This window comes from Oculina patagonica, chromosome 14 (genome assembly GCF_052425735.1).
Source record: "Oculina patagonica isolate OP01 chromosome 14, crgOcupat, whole genome shotgun sequence".
Classification (NCBI taxonomy): Eukaryota; Metazoa; Cnidaria; class Anthozoa; order Scleractinia; family Oculinidae; genus Oculina; species Oculina patagonica.
This window is the reverse complement of record NC_135771.1, coordinates 1,792,818-1,813,665: the sequence shown is the minus strand read 5'-3', so window position 1 is coordinate 1,813,665 and position 20,848 is coordinate 1,792,818. Positions and strand designations below refer to the sequence as shown.

At 38.2% G+C, this 20,848-nt stretch overlaps 3 protein-coding genes across 4 annotated transcripts in view; 1 reads left to right on the top strand and 2 right to left on the bottom strand.

The window, feature by feature from the left end:
* The window catches only part of LOC144638955 (uncharacterized), a 33,060-nt gene that overhangs the window by 10,581 nt on the left and 1,631 nt on the right, over positions 1–20,848 (top strand). The gene's annotated exons all lie outside the window — the stretch shown is intronic.
* Positions 3,976–18,944, bottom strand: LOC144638956 (C-type mannose receptor 2-like). Of its 2 annotated transcripts, none has more exons than XM_078498233.1 (8): positions 18,740–18,944; positions 17,443–17,728; positions 16,924–16,966; positions 16,633–16,815; positions 14,869–14,929; positions 12,428–12,706; positions 11,971–12,224; positions 3,976–4,233 (listed from the first exon to the last, which is right to left on the bottom strand). In XM_078498233.1, the coding sequence occupies exons 2-8, from the start codon at positions 17,725–17,727 to the stop codon at positions 4,046–4,048; spliced, it is 1,293 nt and encodes a 430-aa protein (XP_078354359.1). In that variant the 5' UTR covers position 17,728; positions 18,740–18,944; the 3' UTR covers positions 3,976–4,045. The 2 variants fall into 2 exon arrangements, with proteins under 2 accessions (XP_078354359.1, XP_078354358.1); XM_078498232.1 differs by lacking the exon at positions 3,976–4,233 and adding an exon at positions 10,063–11,132.
* On the bottom strand, positions 7,280–9,425 carry LOC144638958 (uncharacterized). The gene is made up of 4 exons (XM_078498234.1): positions 9,334–9,425; positions 8,219–8,507; positions 7,700–7,742; positions 7,280–7,591 (listed from the first exon to the last, which is right to left on the bottom strand). Exons 2-4 carry the CDS (start codon positions 8,504–8,506, stop codon positions 7,404–7,406), a joined length of 519 nt encoding a protein of 172 aa, XP_078354360.1. The 5' UTR covers position 8,507; positions 9,334–9,425; the 3' UTR covers positions 7,280–7,403.

Sequence of the window (20,848 nt, the reverse complement as noted above, 5' to 3'; positions counted from 1 at the left end):
GGAAGAACTGTATTAGCAAACAAATAATTTTAGTTATTTACTTCTGTATTGCAAATGGTTTTGCCTTTTAAAGTTAAGATTTAAGGTAATTAATTAGTAATTTGGTCTGGAATCGTGCTAAGTTCAGAAATATTTATAAACTGAAATACATGAGTGAGACGCTAATATTTTGGGGTTTCTGCCGGCAAAATAGTTTTGCACATTACTGTGCACATGCAGGCCCTTTAGGATGGCAGTAATATAAAAACATCTTACCGTCCTTGTAGATACAGTACTCTGCTGTACAATGTTCAACTTCCTGAAATTGAAATAAACAAACAAAATTTCAAACACTCTTGCTTGAAAGTTTAAAAAAAAAAAAAACTCGAAACAGCTTTCCTCCAAAGTCCGAGCTCAAACATTCAATGATTAAGGATTCAGTTCCATAGCAACATCAACTAGACAATATTGTGCTGATAAACCAATAAATTCTGAAACTTATTTTTAAAATGTATGATATATCTAAGGAGAATTAATATTTTGAGACCAGAAGTGATCAGCTCACCGCCATTTGTTGGTACTGACTTCCGGCGCTTGGTATCAAATCTTGTGGGTGAGCGGTTTTACTAGAATTGTTAAGCTCACACGTGACCCGTCCTGTTGGTAGTTTTCGCACGTTAATAGAGAAACACAGCGGCGTGTCCACGCAGTCCCAGCGACATTTTATTGGGTCAGCGGCAGAAACATTTGCTATCACGTGATTCTGTAGTGCCACACCTTCTTCTTTAACAAACTTTGTCATTCTGCATCCAGCGATGAAAGGCAACCAAAATAACGCTATCCACTTCATTCTGTAATACGAAAAAGGAAGGAAAGAGAAAATGGAAAAGTGTGTGTCTCCACTCATGTTGCGTTCACTAGCGACTTGTTAGAACAGAATGTACTGGTTGTTCGATCTTTGTTTAACAAACGCCTGATCGCAGATTGCATGCTCTTATTTTAAAGAAGCAATGCCACGATATTTAAAGTTATTTTTCTGATTACTTTCGAATTGAAGGAAACCTCATGTAAATACTAATAAAACCGATGTATATTTCCGGTAGTATAGTAAGGTACTTGGCTCGCAAGCAGACTTATAGGACTGTGTCACGACCGAGTTTAGTGTAATCTATTTCATTTAAATTTGCCAAATACTCGCTGAAAGTTAATGTTAATGAAATTCGGTCTATGGATCTAACCCCGGCGTTATAATTACATAGTAACAAACAAACGAGATTAACTTCGAAAACTGTTCAGCCTAGCAGTTGGTTATTTTTTTCCATCCATATCTTCTTTTGTACTTGCTGCGAAATATTAATTTTTACTCAATTTGGTGCCGGCCAATATCTCATGTGTTAATTTTGCATTGCTCAAGTACGTGACACAGCCTTTTAACTGTCACCTTAAAACATTTTGATACACTTTATGGGGATGGTTAACAAGCTAAAATATTTTTACCCGCGGAAACCAAACAATTTTGTCTTGTAGTCGCGTAGTTTATCTTTTTGCGTCTCCTAGCGGGGGAGTTGGGTTTGCCGTACATTTTCGCCTTTTTACTATCACCTCAGTGTAAAAGAACTTGATCGGACTAAAATCCCACACCTTTCAATGTGGAGCTATGTGGAGATCGACACCATTTCTTAAGAAGTAACAATAACAAAATAAAACTTCAAGAGTTTCTGTTCAGTTGTTGGGGCTCGACGAGCTTGGTTTTCAGCAAACTTCCATTTTTATTTTGAAACATGCATTACCTTGTCATTGGTGCTTATAGATTCTCAGCTACACAAATTCTACGAATGTTTTAAAACATATCGCTGGAGTGAGTGCAAAAAGAAATTCCCAAGCAACGGCAAAAACAAAAACAAACAATATGCAAGAAGTGTTTCATACCTTTCCTCGTCAATGTTAAAATTGTAGCTGCATGAAACTCGATGCTTCTTGTAATAATTTTAAACTTCACAACAAAGTTAATCACAGATACAGAGCTCTTCTTCTATTTTCTTTTGCATGACTTGTACTGAATTTTCTCAAGACTGATACATGCATTTATATGCTACGATTTCTCAACAATATGTTCAGAAGCTGTGAAACATCCTGTTATTACACATCGCATCAACGTATATGTGGACTCACAGCTGTCTTAGTTAATTTGTTCCCAGATCTAATGATGGCTTACTGTTTTTCTTAAAATCAAAACAATAACTTCCTCGTTCAAAGAATACGGACAAGCACAAGAGGGGAGTCGGAGGGTTCGAAGGAATAAAAAAGTGTTTACTATTTCATTACCCGCTTATTCTATTTATTTCCTTAGTTCGTGAAACTCAATTATTCCCTACTGGCTATTCTAAGTCCGTATTCAAAATTTCATTCCAAAGAAAAACACATTTTTCTTTCTCTGCGAACCGGGTTAAATCCATGATTCTGTTCCAAACAATTTCATTTAATAGACACCCCGTTATTACGGACAGCAGTTGAAGTCCCGGCGAACAATTTAAGAATTACTGAAAATAACTCCGGCTTCTATGGACTTTCTCTACTGCGGACACCAAATTGTGGTCCCCCCCCCCCCCGAATTAGTCAGTTATAGTAAAAGTTAACTGTATTCAGTTGTAATCATAACGTACCTGAGCCCTACTTTATTCGATCACCTCATTTAATTTTCATGCAGAATTTAGTTTATGAAACAAACAAATGAAAATTTAATTTACAAACAGCAGCACACATGAACTTATTGTTCAGTAACTCTCATTTCAAGTGGTGACACAAAAAGGGTTTTGTCCAGTACTTTATTCTAGTTTATTAAAAACAACGCATTACATTTGAAATCGTTAAATATTCATGTGAAATTCTAACAGCAATGCTACCTTAACTCTTAAGGATTCCCACGTGCAAAGCTAAAAAAAAGATTTAGTTCACAACATTTGAAGTTACAGTCCTGGGAGATGGGACTCTTATATGAAAGCTGGACGGAGATGCTCCTCATCTCGTTTAAGGGGTGTAAACTATGGATTTTGGTTTCATCGATGAGGCATGACAAATGATGTGTTCTATTGGTTCAAAAAGCCTGAGTAAGGCCCAGATTTGTCTTCTTTAAAGCTGATTTCCAGTCCGTACTGCGCAGACTCGGGGTTTGTTTTCGTTTTTGTTTTGAATTCGTTGAAACGTTACACTTCGGTGACAGCATACATGAAGTTTTTTAGTCCGCCATTACAGTTCGCTTCGTTCAAGAACTTCCGATGAGCTGAAACGTCGGTTTGAAATAGCGTCAAGGTTCTTCTACTTGTTATTATTTGTTCTGCAAGGATATCTGGCGTTAATAATGAACAAACAGGTAAGTTTGTCACGTAATTTTTAGTTTTGCTTTGTTTGTGAGGCTCACATAAACATTGCAGCCGAGATTGCGCAGTACGGACTGTAATTCATCTTTAAAGGTTTAGTGAAAATTTTCCTAAAAGCATCTCCGTCCCTTTTGTATGAGAGTCCCTCCCCGGATATAGTTTGTTATTTCCATTTGAAAGATCACTCGCTTCGGTTTAAATTTTATTACTTTGTCGGTTGTCAGTCATATTTTTCGCCCTTTGTCGCTAGTCGTTAACCCCATTCACACCCTCCTTCTACAGCAATATATACAAAAACACGTGAAAATATTGCTCAATAGCTATAATCTTGTTAAAATAATACGCACTTGAGGCTTTTATTTTATCTACAGGGCTATTAAACCACTACATCAAAATATTGTATAGTGACGCTCTTCGATTTCATCCATCGACTTAAGAACCAAATCAGGTGGTCTGGTGTTACTATAGTGATATCACCTAGAATGCAGGGGTTCTTGTTTTTTTTTTCATACAATTGTGTCAAATGTCATCTATTTTCTACATAGAGAAATTGGGAGAAACTCAAAAAATAAGGTTCAGAAAACCTTAGAGAAAACAACAAAGTTAAAATTCTGCCCTTTCTCTTCCGTTAGTTTAAGTTGAGAAAACCATTTATTTCAGTTCTCCTTTTCACAAACAAAAGGAAGTTGTTATCCACAGCTAGTGTCGTCCCAGGCCCCTTCATCAACTGTCATTCTCACGCAGTCCTGGTAGACATTCCGGTTCTCTGGTTGGTTTGAAGCCCACTTAGTGTAGGTCACGTGACTACCGTCAGGCCAACGGTAAGTTCCTTCCGTGGCGACGTCATTCAGACCGATCCACACTCCACCAAATGGATCTGATAAGTAGGAGATAAGTTGAGCTTTGACGTGTGCATCAAGGGAAAAATCGAGGGAAAGTAATAGTTTATTTACGCAAAAAGATGCAAAGGAGAAAATAATAAAGCAACGACATCCAGACCCCAATGTCACGTGATTAGTGTGGCACTACACTGCTTCCATGGATACATAACGAGCAATCCGACATGGAAGCAGTGTATAAAGTATTTTTTTCAGTTTCACTTTACAGTTTTCAAAATTTACAATTCATTTCATTTTTTATGGGTTATTACTTTTGATTCTGACCTTCAATATTATTTAACTCTTCGCCAGTGAGAGCTCTTCCAATAATCATCAAGTCTCTCAAATATCCTCTTAATGTTTTACCGTTGTCTCTCTTCAGTCCAATGTCGTAAAGTGAATATAAATTTATATCCCGAAAATATGCGTCGCTTGACACAGCCTCGGTTCCAACCTTCTCGCCATCAAGGAACAAGTAAGCCTCGTTTGCGTTTCTGTCCCAGACCGCCGCGGCATGAAACCATTTGTCGATTGGCGGAGACCTGTAAAACAAGTAAATCGATTTGTTGATCTTTCTTTGTTATTCTTTCTTTTTAATTTCTTCCTATTCTATTTTAAGGTCAGTCTTTCTGTAGTCAAGGAAAAAATAATCAGGGAAGTGCAAAAGAGTCCGTGATTAAACGTACAAAACATTCAGGTCAAACTTTGAACAAATTTCAAACGAATGCCGAACACAGTCTGAAATGCCTTACCCCACTTTAATCGATGGGTCGTTTGTTCCTTTGTTACTTTTCACCTTGAATTGAAGCTTTTCATCGGCGTAGGCGTCAAAAAGAAAATGAAAGTTTGGATCTTCCCAATAGCCATAAATAGTTGACGGATGCTCTGGATTCTGCAGTTTTACCCAACTGGCCATGGTGAGACTTGTTTTTCCAAAGTCCACTGCTGGGGTTGTAGCGTGCGCGCCTGATCCGTGGAGGTACAAGGAACTCACACCGTCTTCCTTTTCGTATCTCGCTCCATTGAGGAGACTGTTTAAAGAATAAAACGCAGCCGTCATTCTTAGGATTTTTGACAAAATGCTAGAAAAAAGGTATGTTTCATCCATGATGTCCCCCGGTGGGGGGTAATCAAAAAAGTTTTATACGGGGAGGCTCCGCCCCAAGTTCTAACCCCTTACCCTTTTATATACCATTTTTGACAGAAATTGTACCCCTTTCGTATGCCTTTAACTGAAAAAAGGTACCCCTTTCATATACCTAAGAGACATGGCGTGTACTTAAAATAGGACGTTTTCTTGTCATTTTATGTAGCGCTTAATAAATTAAAATAATACAGCCATTAATTGCGTCTGTTCGAAATATTTCAATAAAAGGCCCTTTTAAATAGCCAAATGACAGATTTCCATACCCTTTCATATACTTAAACTCGTGAAATCCCTACCCTTTTATATACCTGAAGCCTGAAAAAGGTACCCCTTTCGGGCGGAGCCTCCCCGTATAGGCCGTTATAGGGAGTACCCCCGGGGGTTGATGTCTGCATGTTTCGCATGCTTGAAAGCGACGATGAATTAAAAACGGTGAGTCCATCGAAGGTCACGTTAATAAAAGTGTTGTAGTTTGCGAAGAAGGTACACTCGTTAACTTTTTTTAAAACAACAGAGCAGTACATTAGAAGCATCCCCACCCGTATTCAATTTTGCCCTCACCCCCTAAAAAAAATAAGTTTACACTGGTCAACACCAAGAAACTTCCGCTTGTGGAACATTCAAACATGGAAATTCATTTGTATTGAGTTACCTCAATACTGAACAATGTTAAATAATTTAACAGCGTTCTTATAGCTCTAGTATTAACTGGGCATTTGAAAAAGCTCGGTTAGCTTGGTACGATTACAGGATGGTTCAGCCGATTATAAGTAAGCTCAGTGCAACTTTGACACACCGAAGACTCACAGAGTGCCGACAGAAAACGTATATGAGCTGAGATTCCCTGTGGAAGCGATCACTAAATGAAATGATATTTTCTACTCACCTAACATCAGAATCAGTTCCGTCCAGAATCCAGTGACGAATGGTCTGGTTCGGTTTCTTACCTTTTAAAAATAACAGAGTCTGTTAATAATGCCTGCTGACAGTGATTTTTATCTTTTCTAGTAACTATATTAAACCACACTGTTGACTGAGTTGTAGCCTAAGACTGAGTTTTCGCACATTTTTCTAATTTTCCTTCTATAAATGGCTGGTCCACACTATTGTGATCTTGAAAGTGTGCCCGTACAGGTGAGTGTTGTGTTCTGAGGTTGTAAACACTACCGCTATTTTTTTTAACCCTTATTTTTTGGAGGCTTAGAGGCATTGTTGTGACCTGTTTGTTATTGCATAACAACCAGTGCCATGTCTCGTTCCGAGACGTAGTGGGCGATCTGTTTTTTTTTTTGGAATAGTGACCTTAGTCATTTAACGTTCAGTCACTAAGATCAAACTGGTCAATGATGGGGTCAAATATAATGAAGAGGTTAGGAGACGGGCTCGGACTTTCACCATAAGGAGGCGAAGGTGGCGTTGGATAGGGCATTTACCGCGCATGGACCACCAAGAGAATTCGCGCATTGCTCTAAACTGGGCACTAGAGGGAAAGGGGAGCAGAGGGCGACCTAAAGAGACATGAAGGAGAACTGTGGAGGGAGAAAGACAGAAGATGGATTTTGCCTCCTGGGCAGAAGCAGTCACCGTTGCAAGAGAGAGAGGGGACATTCCATTTTTTATCCGCACTCCCCCCCCCCCCCCCAAGGAAGGCGGGTTTTTGCAAATGGGGGTTTGGATTTTTTCTTCACAGAAAGCGACAAAATTTGGACCTTTCGGAAATTTTTTCAAGATGCCGACAAGGGTCGAGGGTTCGGATTCCTTCCATCCTTAGGGGTGTGTGGATAAAAAATGGAACGTCCCGAGTGGAATGGAGGAAGCGAGTCAATGGTCCTATTCTTTCAGAGGAGAGCTAGGATATAAGTCAAGTAAGTCAAGACACGACGAACAATTTTTGCGCAACAACCGAGTTTTCTATCACGTTTTATTAGTATAATGTCAATAAAATAAACGAAAGGAACTGTCTTTATATAACCAGCTGACTGGACGAAGCCTTCTTTTTGTTATTGTTACCATTGCCACATACTAACCCGTTGTGTTTGTTTCAGTTTCCTCCAGTAAATGGGAAATAAACTCATTTTCCTCCTCGTGGTTGATTGACACCAGATCTCCACCAATCGACTGACAAGATTGCCTTGCTTGTTGCCAGGTCCTTCTCTCAGGAAACAATTTAAGGAGTTTGGAACCAAATCTATACCAGCCATCCGGAAGAACTGTATAAGCAAACAAATAATTTTAGTTATTAATTTCTGTATTGCTAATATAATTCTAAATTAAATATAAAGGTTTTGCCTTAAATTCGTAATAGAAAAACACCTTACCATCCTTGTAGATACAGTACTCTGCTGTACAATGCTCAACTTCCTGAAGACGAAATAAACAAAAAAATTCAAAAAAAGACACTCAAATACGTCGTTGTCGATTTTGAAAGAACATTATCTTTATCGAAGAGTTTGTATAGACTATTATTTATTAAAAACTATTTGCTATAACTCAAAGAAAGCGAAAGACCGAGGAAATATAAATTGTTAGTTGCATGAAATAAGTAGAAAACTGTTTTCTCTTCGGTCAACACTCTTGAAAGTTTTAAAGAACTCCAAACAGCTTCCCTCCGGCAGTGTTAGCCCATACATTCAATGATTAAGAATTAAAAGGTTTTTATTTCTCCACGTAATATCAATGTAAATTTTAAACATACTAGTGACGAGAATTAAAAAATTAAACATCAACTAGAAATTTACTGTGCTGATAAACCATCCAATTCTTAAAACTAATCTAAAGTGATGTATGGTGATCACTGAGGAGAATTAATATTCTGAGATCGAAAGTGATCCGCTCACCGCCATTTGATGATACTGACTTCCTGCGCTTGATATCAAATCTTGTGGGTCAGCGGTTTTGCTAGAATTGTTAAGCTCACACGTGACCCGTCCTGTTGGTAGTTTTCGCACGTTAATAGAGAAACACATTGCTGTGTACGCACAATCCCAGCGACATTTTGTTTGGTCAGCGGCAGTCACTGTTGCTATCACGTGATTCTGTAGTGCCACACCTTCTTCTTTAACAAACTTTGTCATTCTGCATCCAGCGATGAAAGGCAACCAAAATAACGCTAAGATCCACTTCATGCTGTAATTAAATTATGAAAGACTTACGTCACGGACAACACATTTTGAGAAAAATTGGCAAGTTTGCCAATCATAATCGTTTTAATCTTCGTCAGTCGAAACCATTCTTGTTTATTTTTGTGTTTTTATTACTCCTTTGTTGTTTTTTTATGTTAGAAGTAAAGTTAAGTTTTTCTTTGTTAGAAGTTAAGTAAACTGATGTTAATTTCCGGCAGCAGAGTTGGATACTTGAATCGCAAGCAGAAAAACTTTAACCTTGATACATTAGTTTTTTCATACACTTAATGGAAATGGTAAACAAGTTAAATTATATAGTTCTACCCGAAACCCAACAATTAATAGTTACGTTCGTCTTTCCCGTCCTAATTCCTTGTCGGAAAGTAGGAACTAAGTGAGTTAAATATGTCGTACATGTTTGAACATTTTAACCAACCAAAAAGTGTTGAAACGTAAAATCTTTTAAGTACCCTGGCCAGGCTCAACTCCTGAAGCTCTCGATCTGGGGGTTAACCGCATCTGAATTCAGTTAAACTTATCGCATTTGTGCTCACAAACTTGTAAGCAACGTTAGGACTCAGTTCAGTTAAGTTAAGGGGCTCGGCGAGCTAGTTGATCTTCAGCAAATTAAACATCCATTTTCCCCTTAATTTCCTTAACAATTTTTCTTACTGATCTTTTAAAACACGCATAGCTTTGTCAGTATTGCATATAAGCTCTCGGTAACTGTACGCATGTTTTCAAAACATTTTTCTGGATTGAGTGCAAGAAAGAATTTCCCCAGCAACGGCAAAAAATATAACAAACAATATGTACAAAGTGTTCCATACCTTTCCTTAAAAATGTAGCTGCATGAGTGCTTAATTCTTGTGATAATTTTGAACGTCCCAGGAAAGTTATTCAAAGATAATAGGCTTTTTTGTTTCTTGCACGACTTATACAGTCTTCTCAAGACTGATGTATGTATCTTTATGTCACAATTACACTTAACAATATATTTCGGCAGAAGGTTGGACACATTCCCTTATTGCACGTCGCATTGTCTCGCGTGTGAACTGACAGCTGTCTAAGTTAGTTTTTCCCAAATGTAATGATGGCTTACTGTTATTTAAAAATTAAAATAATTGCTTTCTCATGATGACCTGTAAATTTGAAGAATACAGATTTTGAACAAGCTTGGGGGTTTAAAAGGAATGAAAAGGTTTTATTATCCCATTGTTATAAACAAGGTAGGAAGGCCGGGGTTGGAGGGTTCGAAGGAATAAAAAAGTATTTATTATTTCATGACATTCGATTATTCTGTTATTTTGGTTCGTGAAAACAAATTCTTGACTACTTGCTATTTTAAAACCACCTTCAAAATTTCATCAATCTAAAAAAAGTTCGTTCTTTTTTTACGACCTATTCTGTTCCAACCAATTTCATTATATTAAGTTTCCACATGACGTTCTGAGTTCTAGTTTATTCAATCACTTCGTTAATATCCATGCAAAATAAAGTTTAACAAACAGATGATAATCGAATTAACAAATAGCAGTACATCTGAAATTATTGTTCAATAGCTTTCATTTTTAGTGGTGACACACAAGGGTTTCATCCACTACCTCATTATAAAAAAAAACAACGCATTAGTTTTGAGATCGTTCAATATTCATGTGAAATGCCAATTTTTTTTCATTCCTAAGGATTCCCACGTGGAAAGCTAGAAACGATTTAGTTTACAACATTTGAGGTTACCTTCCCCGGGGAGGGGACTCATGTGTGAAAGGAAGAAGGATGCTCGTCGTCTCGCTTAGGGGTGTAAATTATGGATTTTGGTTTCACTTGGGATATTCAGGCCGATCATGCATGTAAAATAGTATGTATTAGGGGTCAAAAAAGGCTTTAGTCATGCCCAGATTGGTCTCCTTTAGGGGTTCATGAAACTTTTCCTACGAGCATCCACGTTCCTTTCAATGTGCGGGTCCCTTCCGGAGTTACAGTCCGTTATTTCGACTTGAAAGATCACATGCTGGGGCTTTAACCAGACTTTCAAGCTAGTATCACCTTTTACAGAATCATATACAGAACGTGAAAATATTGCTCAATAGCTTTCATTTAGTTAAAATGAGACGCACTTAAGGGTTTTTTTTTATCTACAGGGTTACAACACCGCCACATGAAAGTACAGAATAATGACGCTCTTCGATTTCGTCCATTGACTTATTGTCAAATCAGGTGCTATAGTGTTACCATAGTGACATCAGCTTGAAGCCAGGTGCTCGTTGTTTAATTCAAATGTGTCAAATATTATTCTTTGAACTACAAACTTACAGAAAGACACTTTCAGAAAAAAACTCAAAGGTAAAATCAGTTAAGTTCAAAGTTTGCCTTCTCTCTTCTCGGATCAGTTCAAGTTGATAAACAATTCAAGTCTTCTTCTCACAAACAAAAGGAAGTTGTTTTGCACAGCTAGTGTCGTCCCAGGCCCCTTCATCAACTGTCATTCTCACGCAGTCCTGGTAACCATTCTGGTCGTCTGGTAGATTGTAGGACCACTTAGTGTAGGTCACGTGACTACCGTCAGGCCAACGGTAAGTTCCTTCCGTGGTGACGTCATTTAGACCGATCCAAACTCCACCAAATGGATCTGAAACGATTAATGCACATACCAGAATGGGACAAGTTACTTTCGAGTGGACAGTTGCAATGCAACAAACAAACCAAACCTTTTTATAAGTAAAAGGAGATATATAATGATGCCATGTGCATCAAGTAGGTGTTTGAGAATTAAGATAAAGAAAATTACCATCAAAATCGAGGGAAAACTTATAGTAATAGTTTATTTACGTAGAAAGGTGAAAAGCAAGGAATAATAAACCAGCGACCCCATCCAGACTCTCATTTAAATGTGAACAGTATGACACTGCATTGTTTGTGCATGGTTTGACGCTGACTGTTTTTTGATTTTACTTTCAAAAGACGTTTCGGCTAGTGCTTAAGCCTTCATCAGTTAAACGTTTTAAACGTACAGGGCCGTAACCAGACTTTGCCATAGACGAGGCAAGATCTTGATAGTGGGTTCTGGTGGCATGCCCTCCAGAAAAGTTTAAAAATTTGGAAGCTCTGAATCGCTCTCAGAGACATTTTTCGAGATGTATTTCTTGAGAAAAATCAATCTTGTTTAACTGGGGATTATTTTCCCAAAAAAAACATATTTTGTTTTTTAGTTTGGGTTAAAATCAAGACGAGGCAAGTGCCTCGTCTTGCCTCTTGCTAGTTACGGCCCTGAGGTATGGCACTGTACTGTTTGTCTGTTTCCATGCCGGATCGCTTGTTATGTATCCGTTTGATGGCACTTAGATGTTACTCGAGGTATGAATAAAAGTTTTTCTTTACTCTCACTTCATCGTTTTCATGATTTACGTAGTAGGAGCTTTACAATTCAACTTTTTTTTATTTTATAGGTTCGTAATTTTGATTCTGACCTGCCATGCTAGTAAGCTCTTCACCAGTTAGAGCTCTTCTTATAATCATCAAGTCTCTCAAATATCCCCTCAATGAATCATTGCCATCCCTCTTTAGGCCAATGTCATAAAATGAATAGGAATCATCTCGGAAGTATATGTCGCTCGCCACAGCCTGGGTTCCAACCTTCTTGCCATCAAGGAACAAGTAAGCCTTGTTTGCGTTTCTGTCCCAGACCGCCGCGGCATGAAACCATTTGTCTTTTGGTGGAGACCTGTAAAGCAGTGTAAATTGATTTGTTATTCTTTCTTTGATATTCTTTCCTATTACTTTCTTCATATTCCATTAATGGTCAGTCTTTCTGTAGTTAAGGAAAAATAATCAGGGAAGTGTCTGTGGTTGAACATACAAAACATTCAGGTCAAACTTTGAACAAATTTCAAACGAATGTCGAACACATAACCTGGAATGACTTACCCTTGTTTGACCAATGGTTCGTCTCCTCCTTTGTTGTTTTTAACTCTGAAACGAAGCTCTGTATTGACGTACGCGCAGAAAAGAAAATGATTTGGAGCTTTCCAATAGCCATAAATAGTTGACGGATGGTTTGCTGGACTCTGCAGTTTTACCCAACTGGCCATGGTTAGACTTGTCTGTCCGAAGTCCACTGCTGGGGTTGTAGCGTGCGCGCCTGATCCGTGGAGGTACAAGGATCTCAAACCGTCTTCCTTTTCGTATCTCGCTCCATTGAAGAGACTGTTTGAAGAATAAAAAACAGCGGTCATCCTTAGGATTTTTGACAAAATGCTAGACAAAAGGTATGTTTTATCCATGGTGTCTCTACATGTTTTGTATGGCTTGAAAGCGACGAAGAATTAAGAAACGTGGAGTCCATAGAAGGACACGTTAATAAAAGTGCTGTAGTTTGAGAAGAAGGCACACTCGTTAACCTATCTTAAAACAACAGAGCAGTGCATTAGAAGCATCCCCCTTTCCTATTTAATTTTGCCCCCACCCCCTAAAAATGTAATTTGTGATGATCTTAAATTAGCATAAATTACTATTTTTCCCAGGGGCGGATCCAGGGGGGGGGGGTGGATTGGGTGGCTAGCCACCCCCCTTAATCCACCAGAAAAATGAAAATAAACATATTGAAATAGAAAATAAAAGCAATGTCCATCTACCTTTTATAGTCAGGCGGCCGTTCAAAGTTAAAGGACGGCCATTTTTCCAAAATAGGAGATTTTCGACAGCCTGTTTTACGAACTGCTGGCTTAATGTACCAAAACGTGTGTATAATTAAAAAAAATAGATTCCTTTTAGCTTTCAAGAGTTGTTTTAGCCTTGCTGGAATGATTTTCTTCTCCATTTACATCTTTTTAGCGAGTTTTCTTACTGTTTTTCGCATCGAAGCGATTTGACAAGCAAGCAAAGTTGTCCACAGGCCACTTTGCAACCTTCCACTTTGCCAAGGGTTTAAAAATTTCCACGCACGTGGGTGAGCAAAAAAAACCGCATATCTGTGTTTTCCTGTAAGTTCGTGGCCTGTCAACTTTAAATTTCAATCACTTTTCATTTCATAACTGAGAACTAGCCTTTTTATTGAAGAAGGAATATTTTGCCAAATTATCAAGGAAAAACAGTGGTTTAATAACTTAATTGACAGCTGTATAAAGCTGCTCAGAATCGCGGAAATCACGTCTAAGAGGCTTCAACTTTTCAAAATTTTCTGAGGGGGAATGCCCCCAGACCCCCCTAACTGGATGGAGCCTACGGCTCCATGAAATATGGGCCTCATACCCAAAATAATTTGTACTCCCACTTTCAAAAAACTGCCTAAAAGCCTGAACCCCCCCCCCCCCCAATTAAAAAAATCTGGGGCTTGAACAATAAAGTAAACACAAAATATTGGTAAACAGCCACCCCCCTTTGAAAAATCCTGGATCCGCCCCTGTTTTCCGGCACGGAACAGAGGGGCTGGGTGCGGGTTTGAGGTGCGCAGTGTATAGTGGGATTTGAGTTTAAATAGGTGGCCGTTAGAAAGGTGAGACATTCTACGGTCAGCCTTCGCCACGTTTTGGTCAATGTTTGGTTATATTTGTTTTTCCTATGTCATCAGTGGATGCAGGATTACGCTTCGTTTTGTTTAAATATTTAGTTCTGCTATTATAATTGCATCACTGTAAGATCATATATTTCGAATGACGCTTCGTCTTGTTTAAATATTTAGTTTTGCTATCACTGTAAGATCATATATTTAGAAAAGTATTTGTTTACAGTAGCTAGTTAGATAAGAATACCCTAAACCCCCAAGGGTTGCGCCACTGCCTTGGTCGGGGCCACACGTTCCCCATTTTCTCCACTTGCTGGTTTTTAGGGGTTTTCGTGTCCGGCTTTAATGCACTTAGTATTTGTCTTTTATTCATAGCTTGTATTATATGTTGAGATGGAATAAACGGTACGATGGCTTGGCTGGCCAACGCACCCAATTTGATCAATGTCTTGTGTGTCCGGATGTGTAGTGGAGGCAAAATAATACGTTTACACCAACACCATCATTAAAGGGTGGGGGGATCATTAATGGTGGGGGAGGGGGGCTTAAACAAATTAAACAAACTATCGCTTGTGGCCGTGGAACATTCCAGCATGGAAATTAATTGAATTACCTCTATGCTAAACAATGTTATATAGTTTAACAAAGTTCTTTTAGCTCTGGTATTAACGGAGCATTCTAAAAAGTTCGGTTAACTTGGTACGATCACAGGATGGTTCAGCTTATTATAAGTAAACTCAGCGCAACTTTTGACACACAAAACTCACAGAGTGCCGGAAAAAACGTATCTGAGCTGAGATTACTAAAACACCCATGAGATTCCCTGTGGAAGCGATCACTAAAAAAAATGATATTTTCAGCTCACCTAACATCAGAATCAGTTCCGTCCAGAATCCAGTGACGAATGGTCTGGTTTGGTTCCTTAACTTTTAAAAAAAAAAACAGAGTCTGTTAATAATGCCTGCTGACAGTGATTTTATCTTTTCTAGTAACTACATTAAACCACACTGTAGTCTGAGTTGTAGCCTAAGGCTGATTTTTCGTGCATTTTTCTAATTTTCCTCCTATAAATGGCTGGTCTACGCTATTGTGATCTTGAAAGTGTGCCCGTACACGCGAGTGTTGTGTTCTGAGGTTGTAAACACTACCGTTATTTTTTGTACCTTTAGTTTTTTTGTAGGCTTAAAGGGCATTGTTGCGACCTGTTAGTTATTGAATAAGAACCAGTGACATGTCTCGTTCCGAGAATAGTGACCTCAGTTATTTAACGTTCAGTCACTAAGAATAAACTGGCCAATGAGGGTGTCGAATGAAGAGGTTATATACGTTAGGAGACGGGCTCGGACTTGCACCATCAGTGAACAGATAAGGAGGCAAAGGTGGCGTTAGATAGGTAAAAAAGGTAAAAAAAGGTAAAGCAACTTTATTTATACACGGTTTGTGTTTAAAGCTAGAAGCTTGTGGGGCCGTGTATATGAAACAAATACTGAACAAATGTAATCTATTAAATAAACATAACATGATTAAAAATACCAACTGGCAGGAGGCAGATCAGTTGGCTATTTACAAGCATGACCGAGGATTTGAACTCGGGACGACCGAGAACAAATCCAGATAGTGGTCAGAACAGGACTTGAACCCGGGACCTCCAGATTTCAAGTCCGGCGCTCTAACCACTCGGGCATGTACTGCGCATGGACCACCAACAGAATTCGCGCATTGCTCTAACCTGGGCACCAGAGGGAAAGAGGAGCAGAAAGCGACCTAAAGAGACATGGAGGAGAACTGTGGAGGGAGAAAGACAGAAGATGGGTTTTGCCACCTGGAAAGAAGCAGTCAATGTTACGAGAGACAGAGTGGAATGGAGGAAGCGAGTCAATGGTCCTATTCTCACAGAGGAGACATTGGATATCAGTCAAGTAAGTCGAGTCACGACGAACATTTTTTGCACAACAACCGAGTTTCCTATCACGTTTTAATAGTCCACCGTATCATGTCAATAAAATAAACGAAAGGACTGACTGGATGAAGCCTTTTGTTCAACCCTCGGGTCCGCTTAATAGAGGTTGGCCGCTTAAAAGAGGTACAATATAAATTGGAAAGGAATGGCAGTAAACATGATTTTATTGACTCTTTATAGCAAAATGCTTTTAAAAAGTGAACATATATAAAGATAAATCCAAAATTCATTGTAACAAAACATCAAGTGCATTTCCAGCCCATAGCTGAACTATGAACTATGAACAGAGGGCACAAAGTTAAAATGTACAGCATTTCTTCGGGTTGATAATATACAGAAAAGTATACAAAACATCGTTGACAAGTTTCTTAAGACTTTTTGCATCAACAGTTAGTATGTGAAACAATTTAGCTCAAGATATTTCACGGACGTTATATATCATCTCTCACCATTTCGCTTGGAAAGATAATTTGCTGGCCGCTTAATGAAGGTAAAAAACCACATAAATAATACACTTGCGACAGCAAAAAGGTGGCCGATAGAGATGGCCGTTGAATAGAGGTGACCGTTGAATAGAGGTATTAAATACAGCAGTTTACTGACACTGACACTGTCGGACAGTATTAGTTTAATTGTTCCGTCTCATTACACATGGTGCCACATACTAACCCGTTGTGTTTGTTTCAGTTTCCTCCAGTAAATGAGAAATAAACTCATTTTCCAACTCGTGGTTGATTGACACCAGATCTCCACCAATCGACAGGCAGGAATTCCTTGCTTGTTCCCAGGTCCTTCTCTCAGGAAACAATTTAAGGAGTTTGGGACCAAATCTATACCAGCCATCCGGAAGAACTGTATAAGAAAATAAATAATTTTAGTTATTAATTTCTGCATTGCTAATATAATTCTAAATTAAATATAAAGGTTTTGTCTTAAATTCGTAATAGAAAAACACCTTACCATCCTTGTAGATACAGTACTCTGCTGTACAATGCTCAACTTCCTAAAGACGAAAAAAACAAAAAAAATTCAAAAAAGACACTCAAATACGTCGTTGTCGATTTTGAAAGAACATTATCTTTATCGAAGAGTTTGTATAGACTATTATTTATTAAAAACTATTTGCTATAACTCAAAGAAAACGAAAGACCGAGGAAATATAAATTGTTAGTTGCATGAAATAAGTAGAAAACTGTTTTCTCTTCGGTCAACACTCTTGAAAGTTTTAAAGAACTCCAAACAGCTTCCCTCCGGCAGTGTTAGCCCATACATTCAATGATTAAGAATTAAAAGGTTTTTATTTCTCCACGTAATATCAATGTAAATTTTAAACATACTAGTGACGAGAATTAAAAAATTAAACATCAACTAGAAATTTACTGTGCTGATAAACCATCCAATTCTCAAAACTAATCTAAAGTGATGTATGGTGATCACTGAGGAGAATTAATATTCTGAGATCGAAAGTGATCCGCTCACCGCCATTTGATGATACTGACTTCCTGCGCTTGATATCAAATCTTGTGGGTCAGTGGTTTTGCTAGAATTGTTAAGCTCACACGTGACCCGTCCTGTTGGTAGTTTTCGCACGTTAATAGAGAAACACATTGCTGTGTACGCACAGTCCCAGCGACATTTTGCTGGGTCAGACGCAGAAACAGTTGCTATCACGTGATTCTGTAGTACCGCATCTTCTTCTTTAACAAACTTTGCCATTCTGCATCCAGTGACGAAAGGCAACCAAAATAACGCTATCCACTTCATTCTGTAATTAGATATTGAAAAGCGTAAATCGCCACTCATTTTTCGCTTACTAGCAAATTGCTGGATTTGAAGATACTGGAACTATAACGGAGAACTTATGACATGCTACTCTACCATCAGGCGTCCGTTTTTTTTCGCGAAAAAAGCCCCCGCGCGATCGCAGGTTATGAGTCCGATTGAATGTCGCTGCTACCGATTGCTTGATTCGATTATAACGCACTTTACTTCATTGTCTTCTTGTTCAAGTAGGTTTCTTAGGGATTGAAATACGTGCAACGCGATAAAGATGCGTCGCATAAGTATTAGACCTTACATGTGATATCATACAAGAGCATGTGAAACCAGCTAAGAAAAACTGATGTGAAACCAGCTAAGAAAAACTGATGTTAATTCCAGCAACAGAGTGGGATATACTTGGACCGTACGCAGATCGAATTAACTTTTACCTTGATACATTTTCATACACTTAGTGGAGATGGTTAACAAGTCAAAATTATTCTACCCGAAACCAAACAATAATTACACTTGTCTTTCCCGTCTTAATTCCTAGTCGGGAAGTAGGAACTAAGTGAGTTAAATATGTCGCACATGTTCGGAAATTTTTACCAGCCAAAAAGTCAGTAAAAAACATTAAATTCTTTAAGGACCCTGGCCACACTCAGTTCCCGAGCCTCTCGATCTGGGGATCAACCGCATCTAAATTAAAAATTATTTAAACTAATCCCTTTTGTGCTCACAAACTTGGAAACAACTTTAGGACTTTCAGTTAAGTTTAATGGGGCTCGGCGAGCTAGTTGGTCCTCAGAAACATCCATTTTCCCTTTAACTTCCTTGGCAATTTTTCTTAGTGATCTTTAAAAACACGAATAGCTTTGTCAGTATTGCATAAATGGTTCTCGGCTACACAACTGTTACACATGTTTTAAAAACATTTTGCTGGAGTGAGTACAAGAAGAAATTCCCCAGCAACGGCAAAAATTATAACAAACAATATGTACAAAGTGTACCATACCTTCCCTTTAAAATGTAGCTGTATAGGTGCTTAGCTTGTGATAATTTTGAACTTCCCAGGAAAGGTTTTCAAAGATACAGAGCTCTTTTCTTTTTTAGCATGACTTGTACAGAGTTTTACCAAAACGGATGGATGTATGCCTTGTATATGCCACAATTTCACGGAGCGATATGTTTCGGCAGAAGGTTGGACACATTCCCTTATTGCACGTCGCATTGTGTCACAGGTGGACTCACAGCTGTTTTAGTTAGTTTTTCCCAGATCTAATAATGGCTTACTGTTATTTAAAAATTAAAATAATTGCTTTCTCATGATGGCCTGTAAATTCAAAGAATACGGATTCTAAACAAGCTCGGGGGGTATGGAAGGACAAAAAAGTACTTAATGTTCCTGTGTTAGAAGCAAGGGAGACAGGAAGGGGGTTGGAGGGTTCAAAGGAATAAAAAAGTATTTATTATTTCATGCCTTTCGATTATTCAGTTATTTCGGTTCGTGAAAATAAATTCTTGACTACTGAATATTTTAAATCCACTTTTCTAAATTTAATTATTCTTAAAATACCCTCGTTGTTCTTTCTTTACGACCAGCGTTAAATCTACTTTTCTGTTCCAAGCAGTTTCATTATTGTATATAACATTTTGAGTTCTAGTTTATTAAATCACTTTATTAAATATTCATGCAAAATTAAGTTTAACAGAACAAACAAATGATAATCTAATTTACAAACAGCAGCACATCTAAAATTATTGTGCATCAATTATTGTGTTCATCCGCTACTTCATTATACTTTATTACAAACAACGCATGAGATCAAAGCTAGAAACGATTTAGTTTACAACATTTGAGGTAGCAGTCCCGGGAGATAGGACTCCTATATGAAAGGGACGAGGAAGCGCCTCGGTTGGTTGGTTTCACTCAGGATGTAAAGTCCGATCAGGCATGACAAATAGTATGTTTTGTGGGTCAAAAAGACCTGAGTCACCCCTAGATTTGTCTCTTTTAGGTGTTTAGCGAAAATATCCTACGAGCACCCCCGTTCCTTAATTCCATATCAGCTTATGGTCCCTCCCGGGTGTTACAGTCTGTCCTCTAGTAGATTTAAATGATCACATACTGGGTTATTTTTTGGTAGCTTTATATACAGCACCCCGTGAAAATATTGTTCAATAGCTTTCATTGATATAACGCTATTCGCACTCTAGGCTTTAATTTTAACAAGTGGTGTAACTGTAGTGACATATTATCTCCAAAGCAGGTGCTCTTGGTTTTAATTCAATTGAGTCAAATATGTATTTTCTAAACTACAAACTTACAGAAAGAAACTTTCAGAAAAGCTTACAAGCTCAAAGTAAATATCAATTAGTTAACATTTTGCGTTCTCTCTTTGATCAGTTCAAGTCGAAAACATCCGGCCTTATTTCAGGTATTCTTTTCGCAAATAAAAGGAAGTTCTTCTCCACAGCGAAATTCGTCCCAGGCCCCGTTATCACCTGTCATTCTCACGCAGTCCTGGTAATCATTCTGCTTGTCTGGTAGGTTGGAAGACCACTTAGTATAGGTCACGTGACTACCGTCAGGCCATTGGAAAGTTCCTTCTGAAGTGACGTCATTCAGACCGATCCACACTCCACCAAATGGATCTGTAAACGATTAATACACATAAAAAAGGATGCTATGGCTACTGTAGTTACTTTACTATAAAAACGTTAACGAAGCCTTTTTATATTGAAACCTTTTGACAACGTCAAAGATCATTTTGATATCTGATGTTATTAAGAATAGGGACAGTGATCTTTTCAACAGAATCACAAGTGACACTGGCCATGTATTATATGACTTGCTCCCACCCAAACGTAACAGAGCTCTTAGAGAAAGGGGCCATGACTTTATACTCCCTAAAGTAAAAACGGAACATTTCAAACGCACTTTTGTAAATAGATGTCTTTTTAAATTTATTTCTTAAAATCCTTGTAACTGATACATATAATAGGTTCATTTTACTAGTTTAGCTTATTTTAGATTGTTTTTTATTGTAAAGCCACACGTCTGTTGTGACTAGCTTCTTAATAAAGACTTCTACTACTACTACTACTACTACTAACGTCTTGA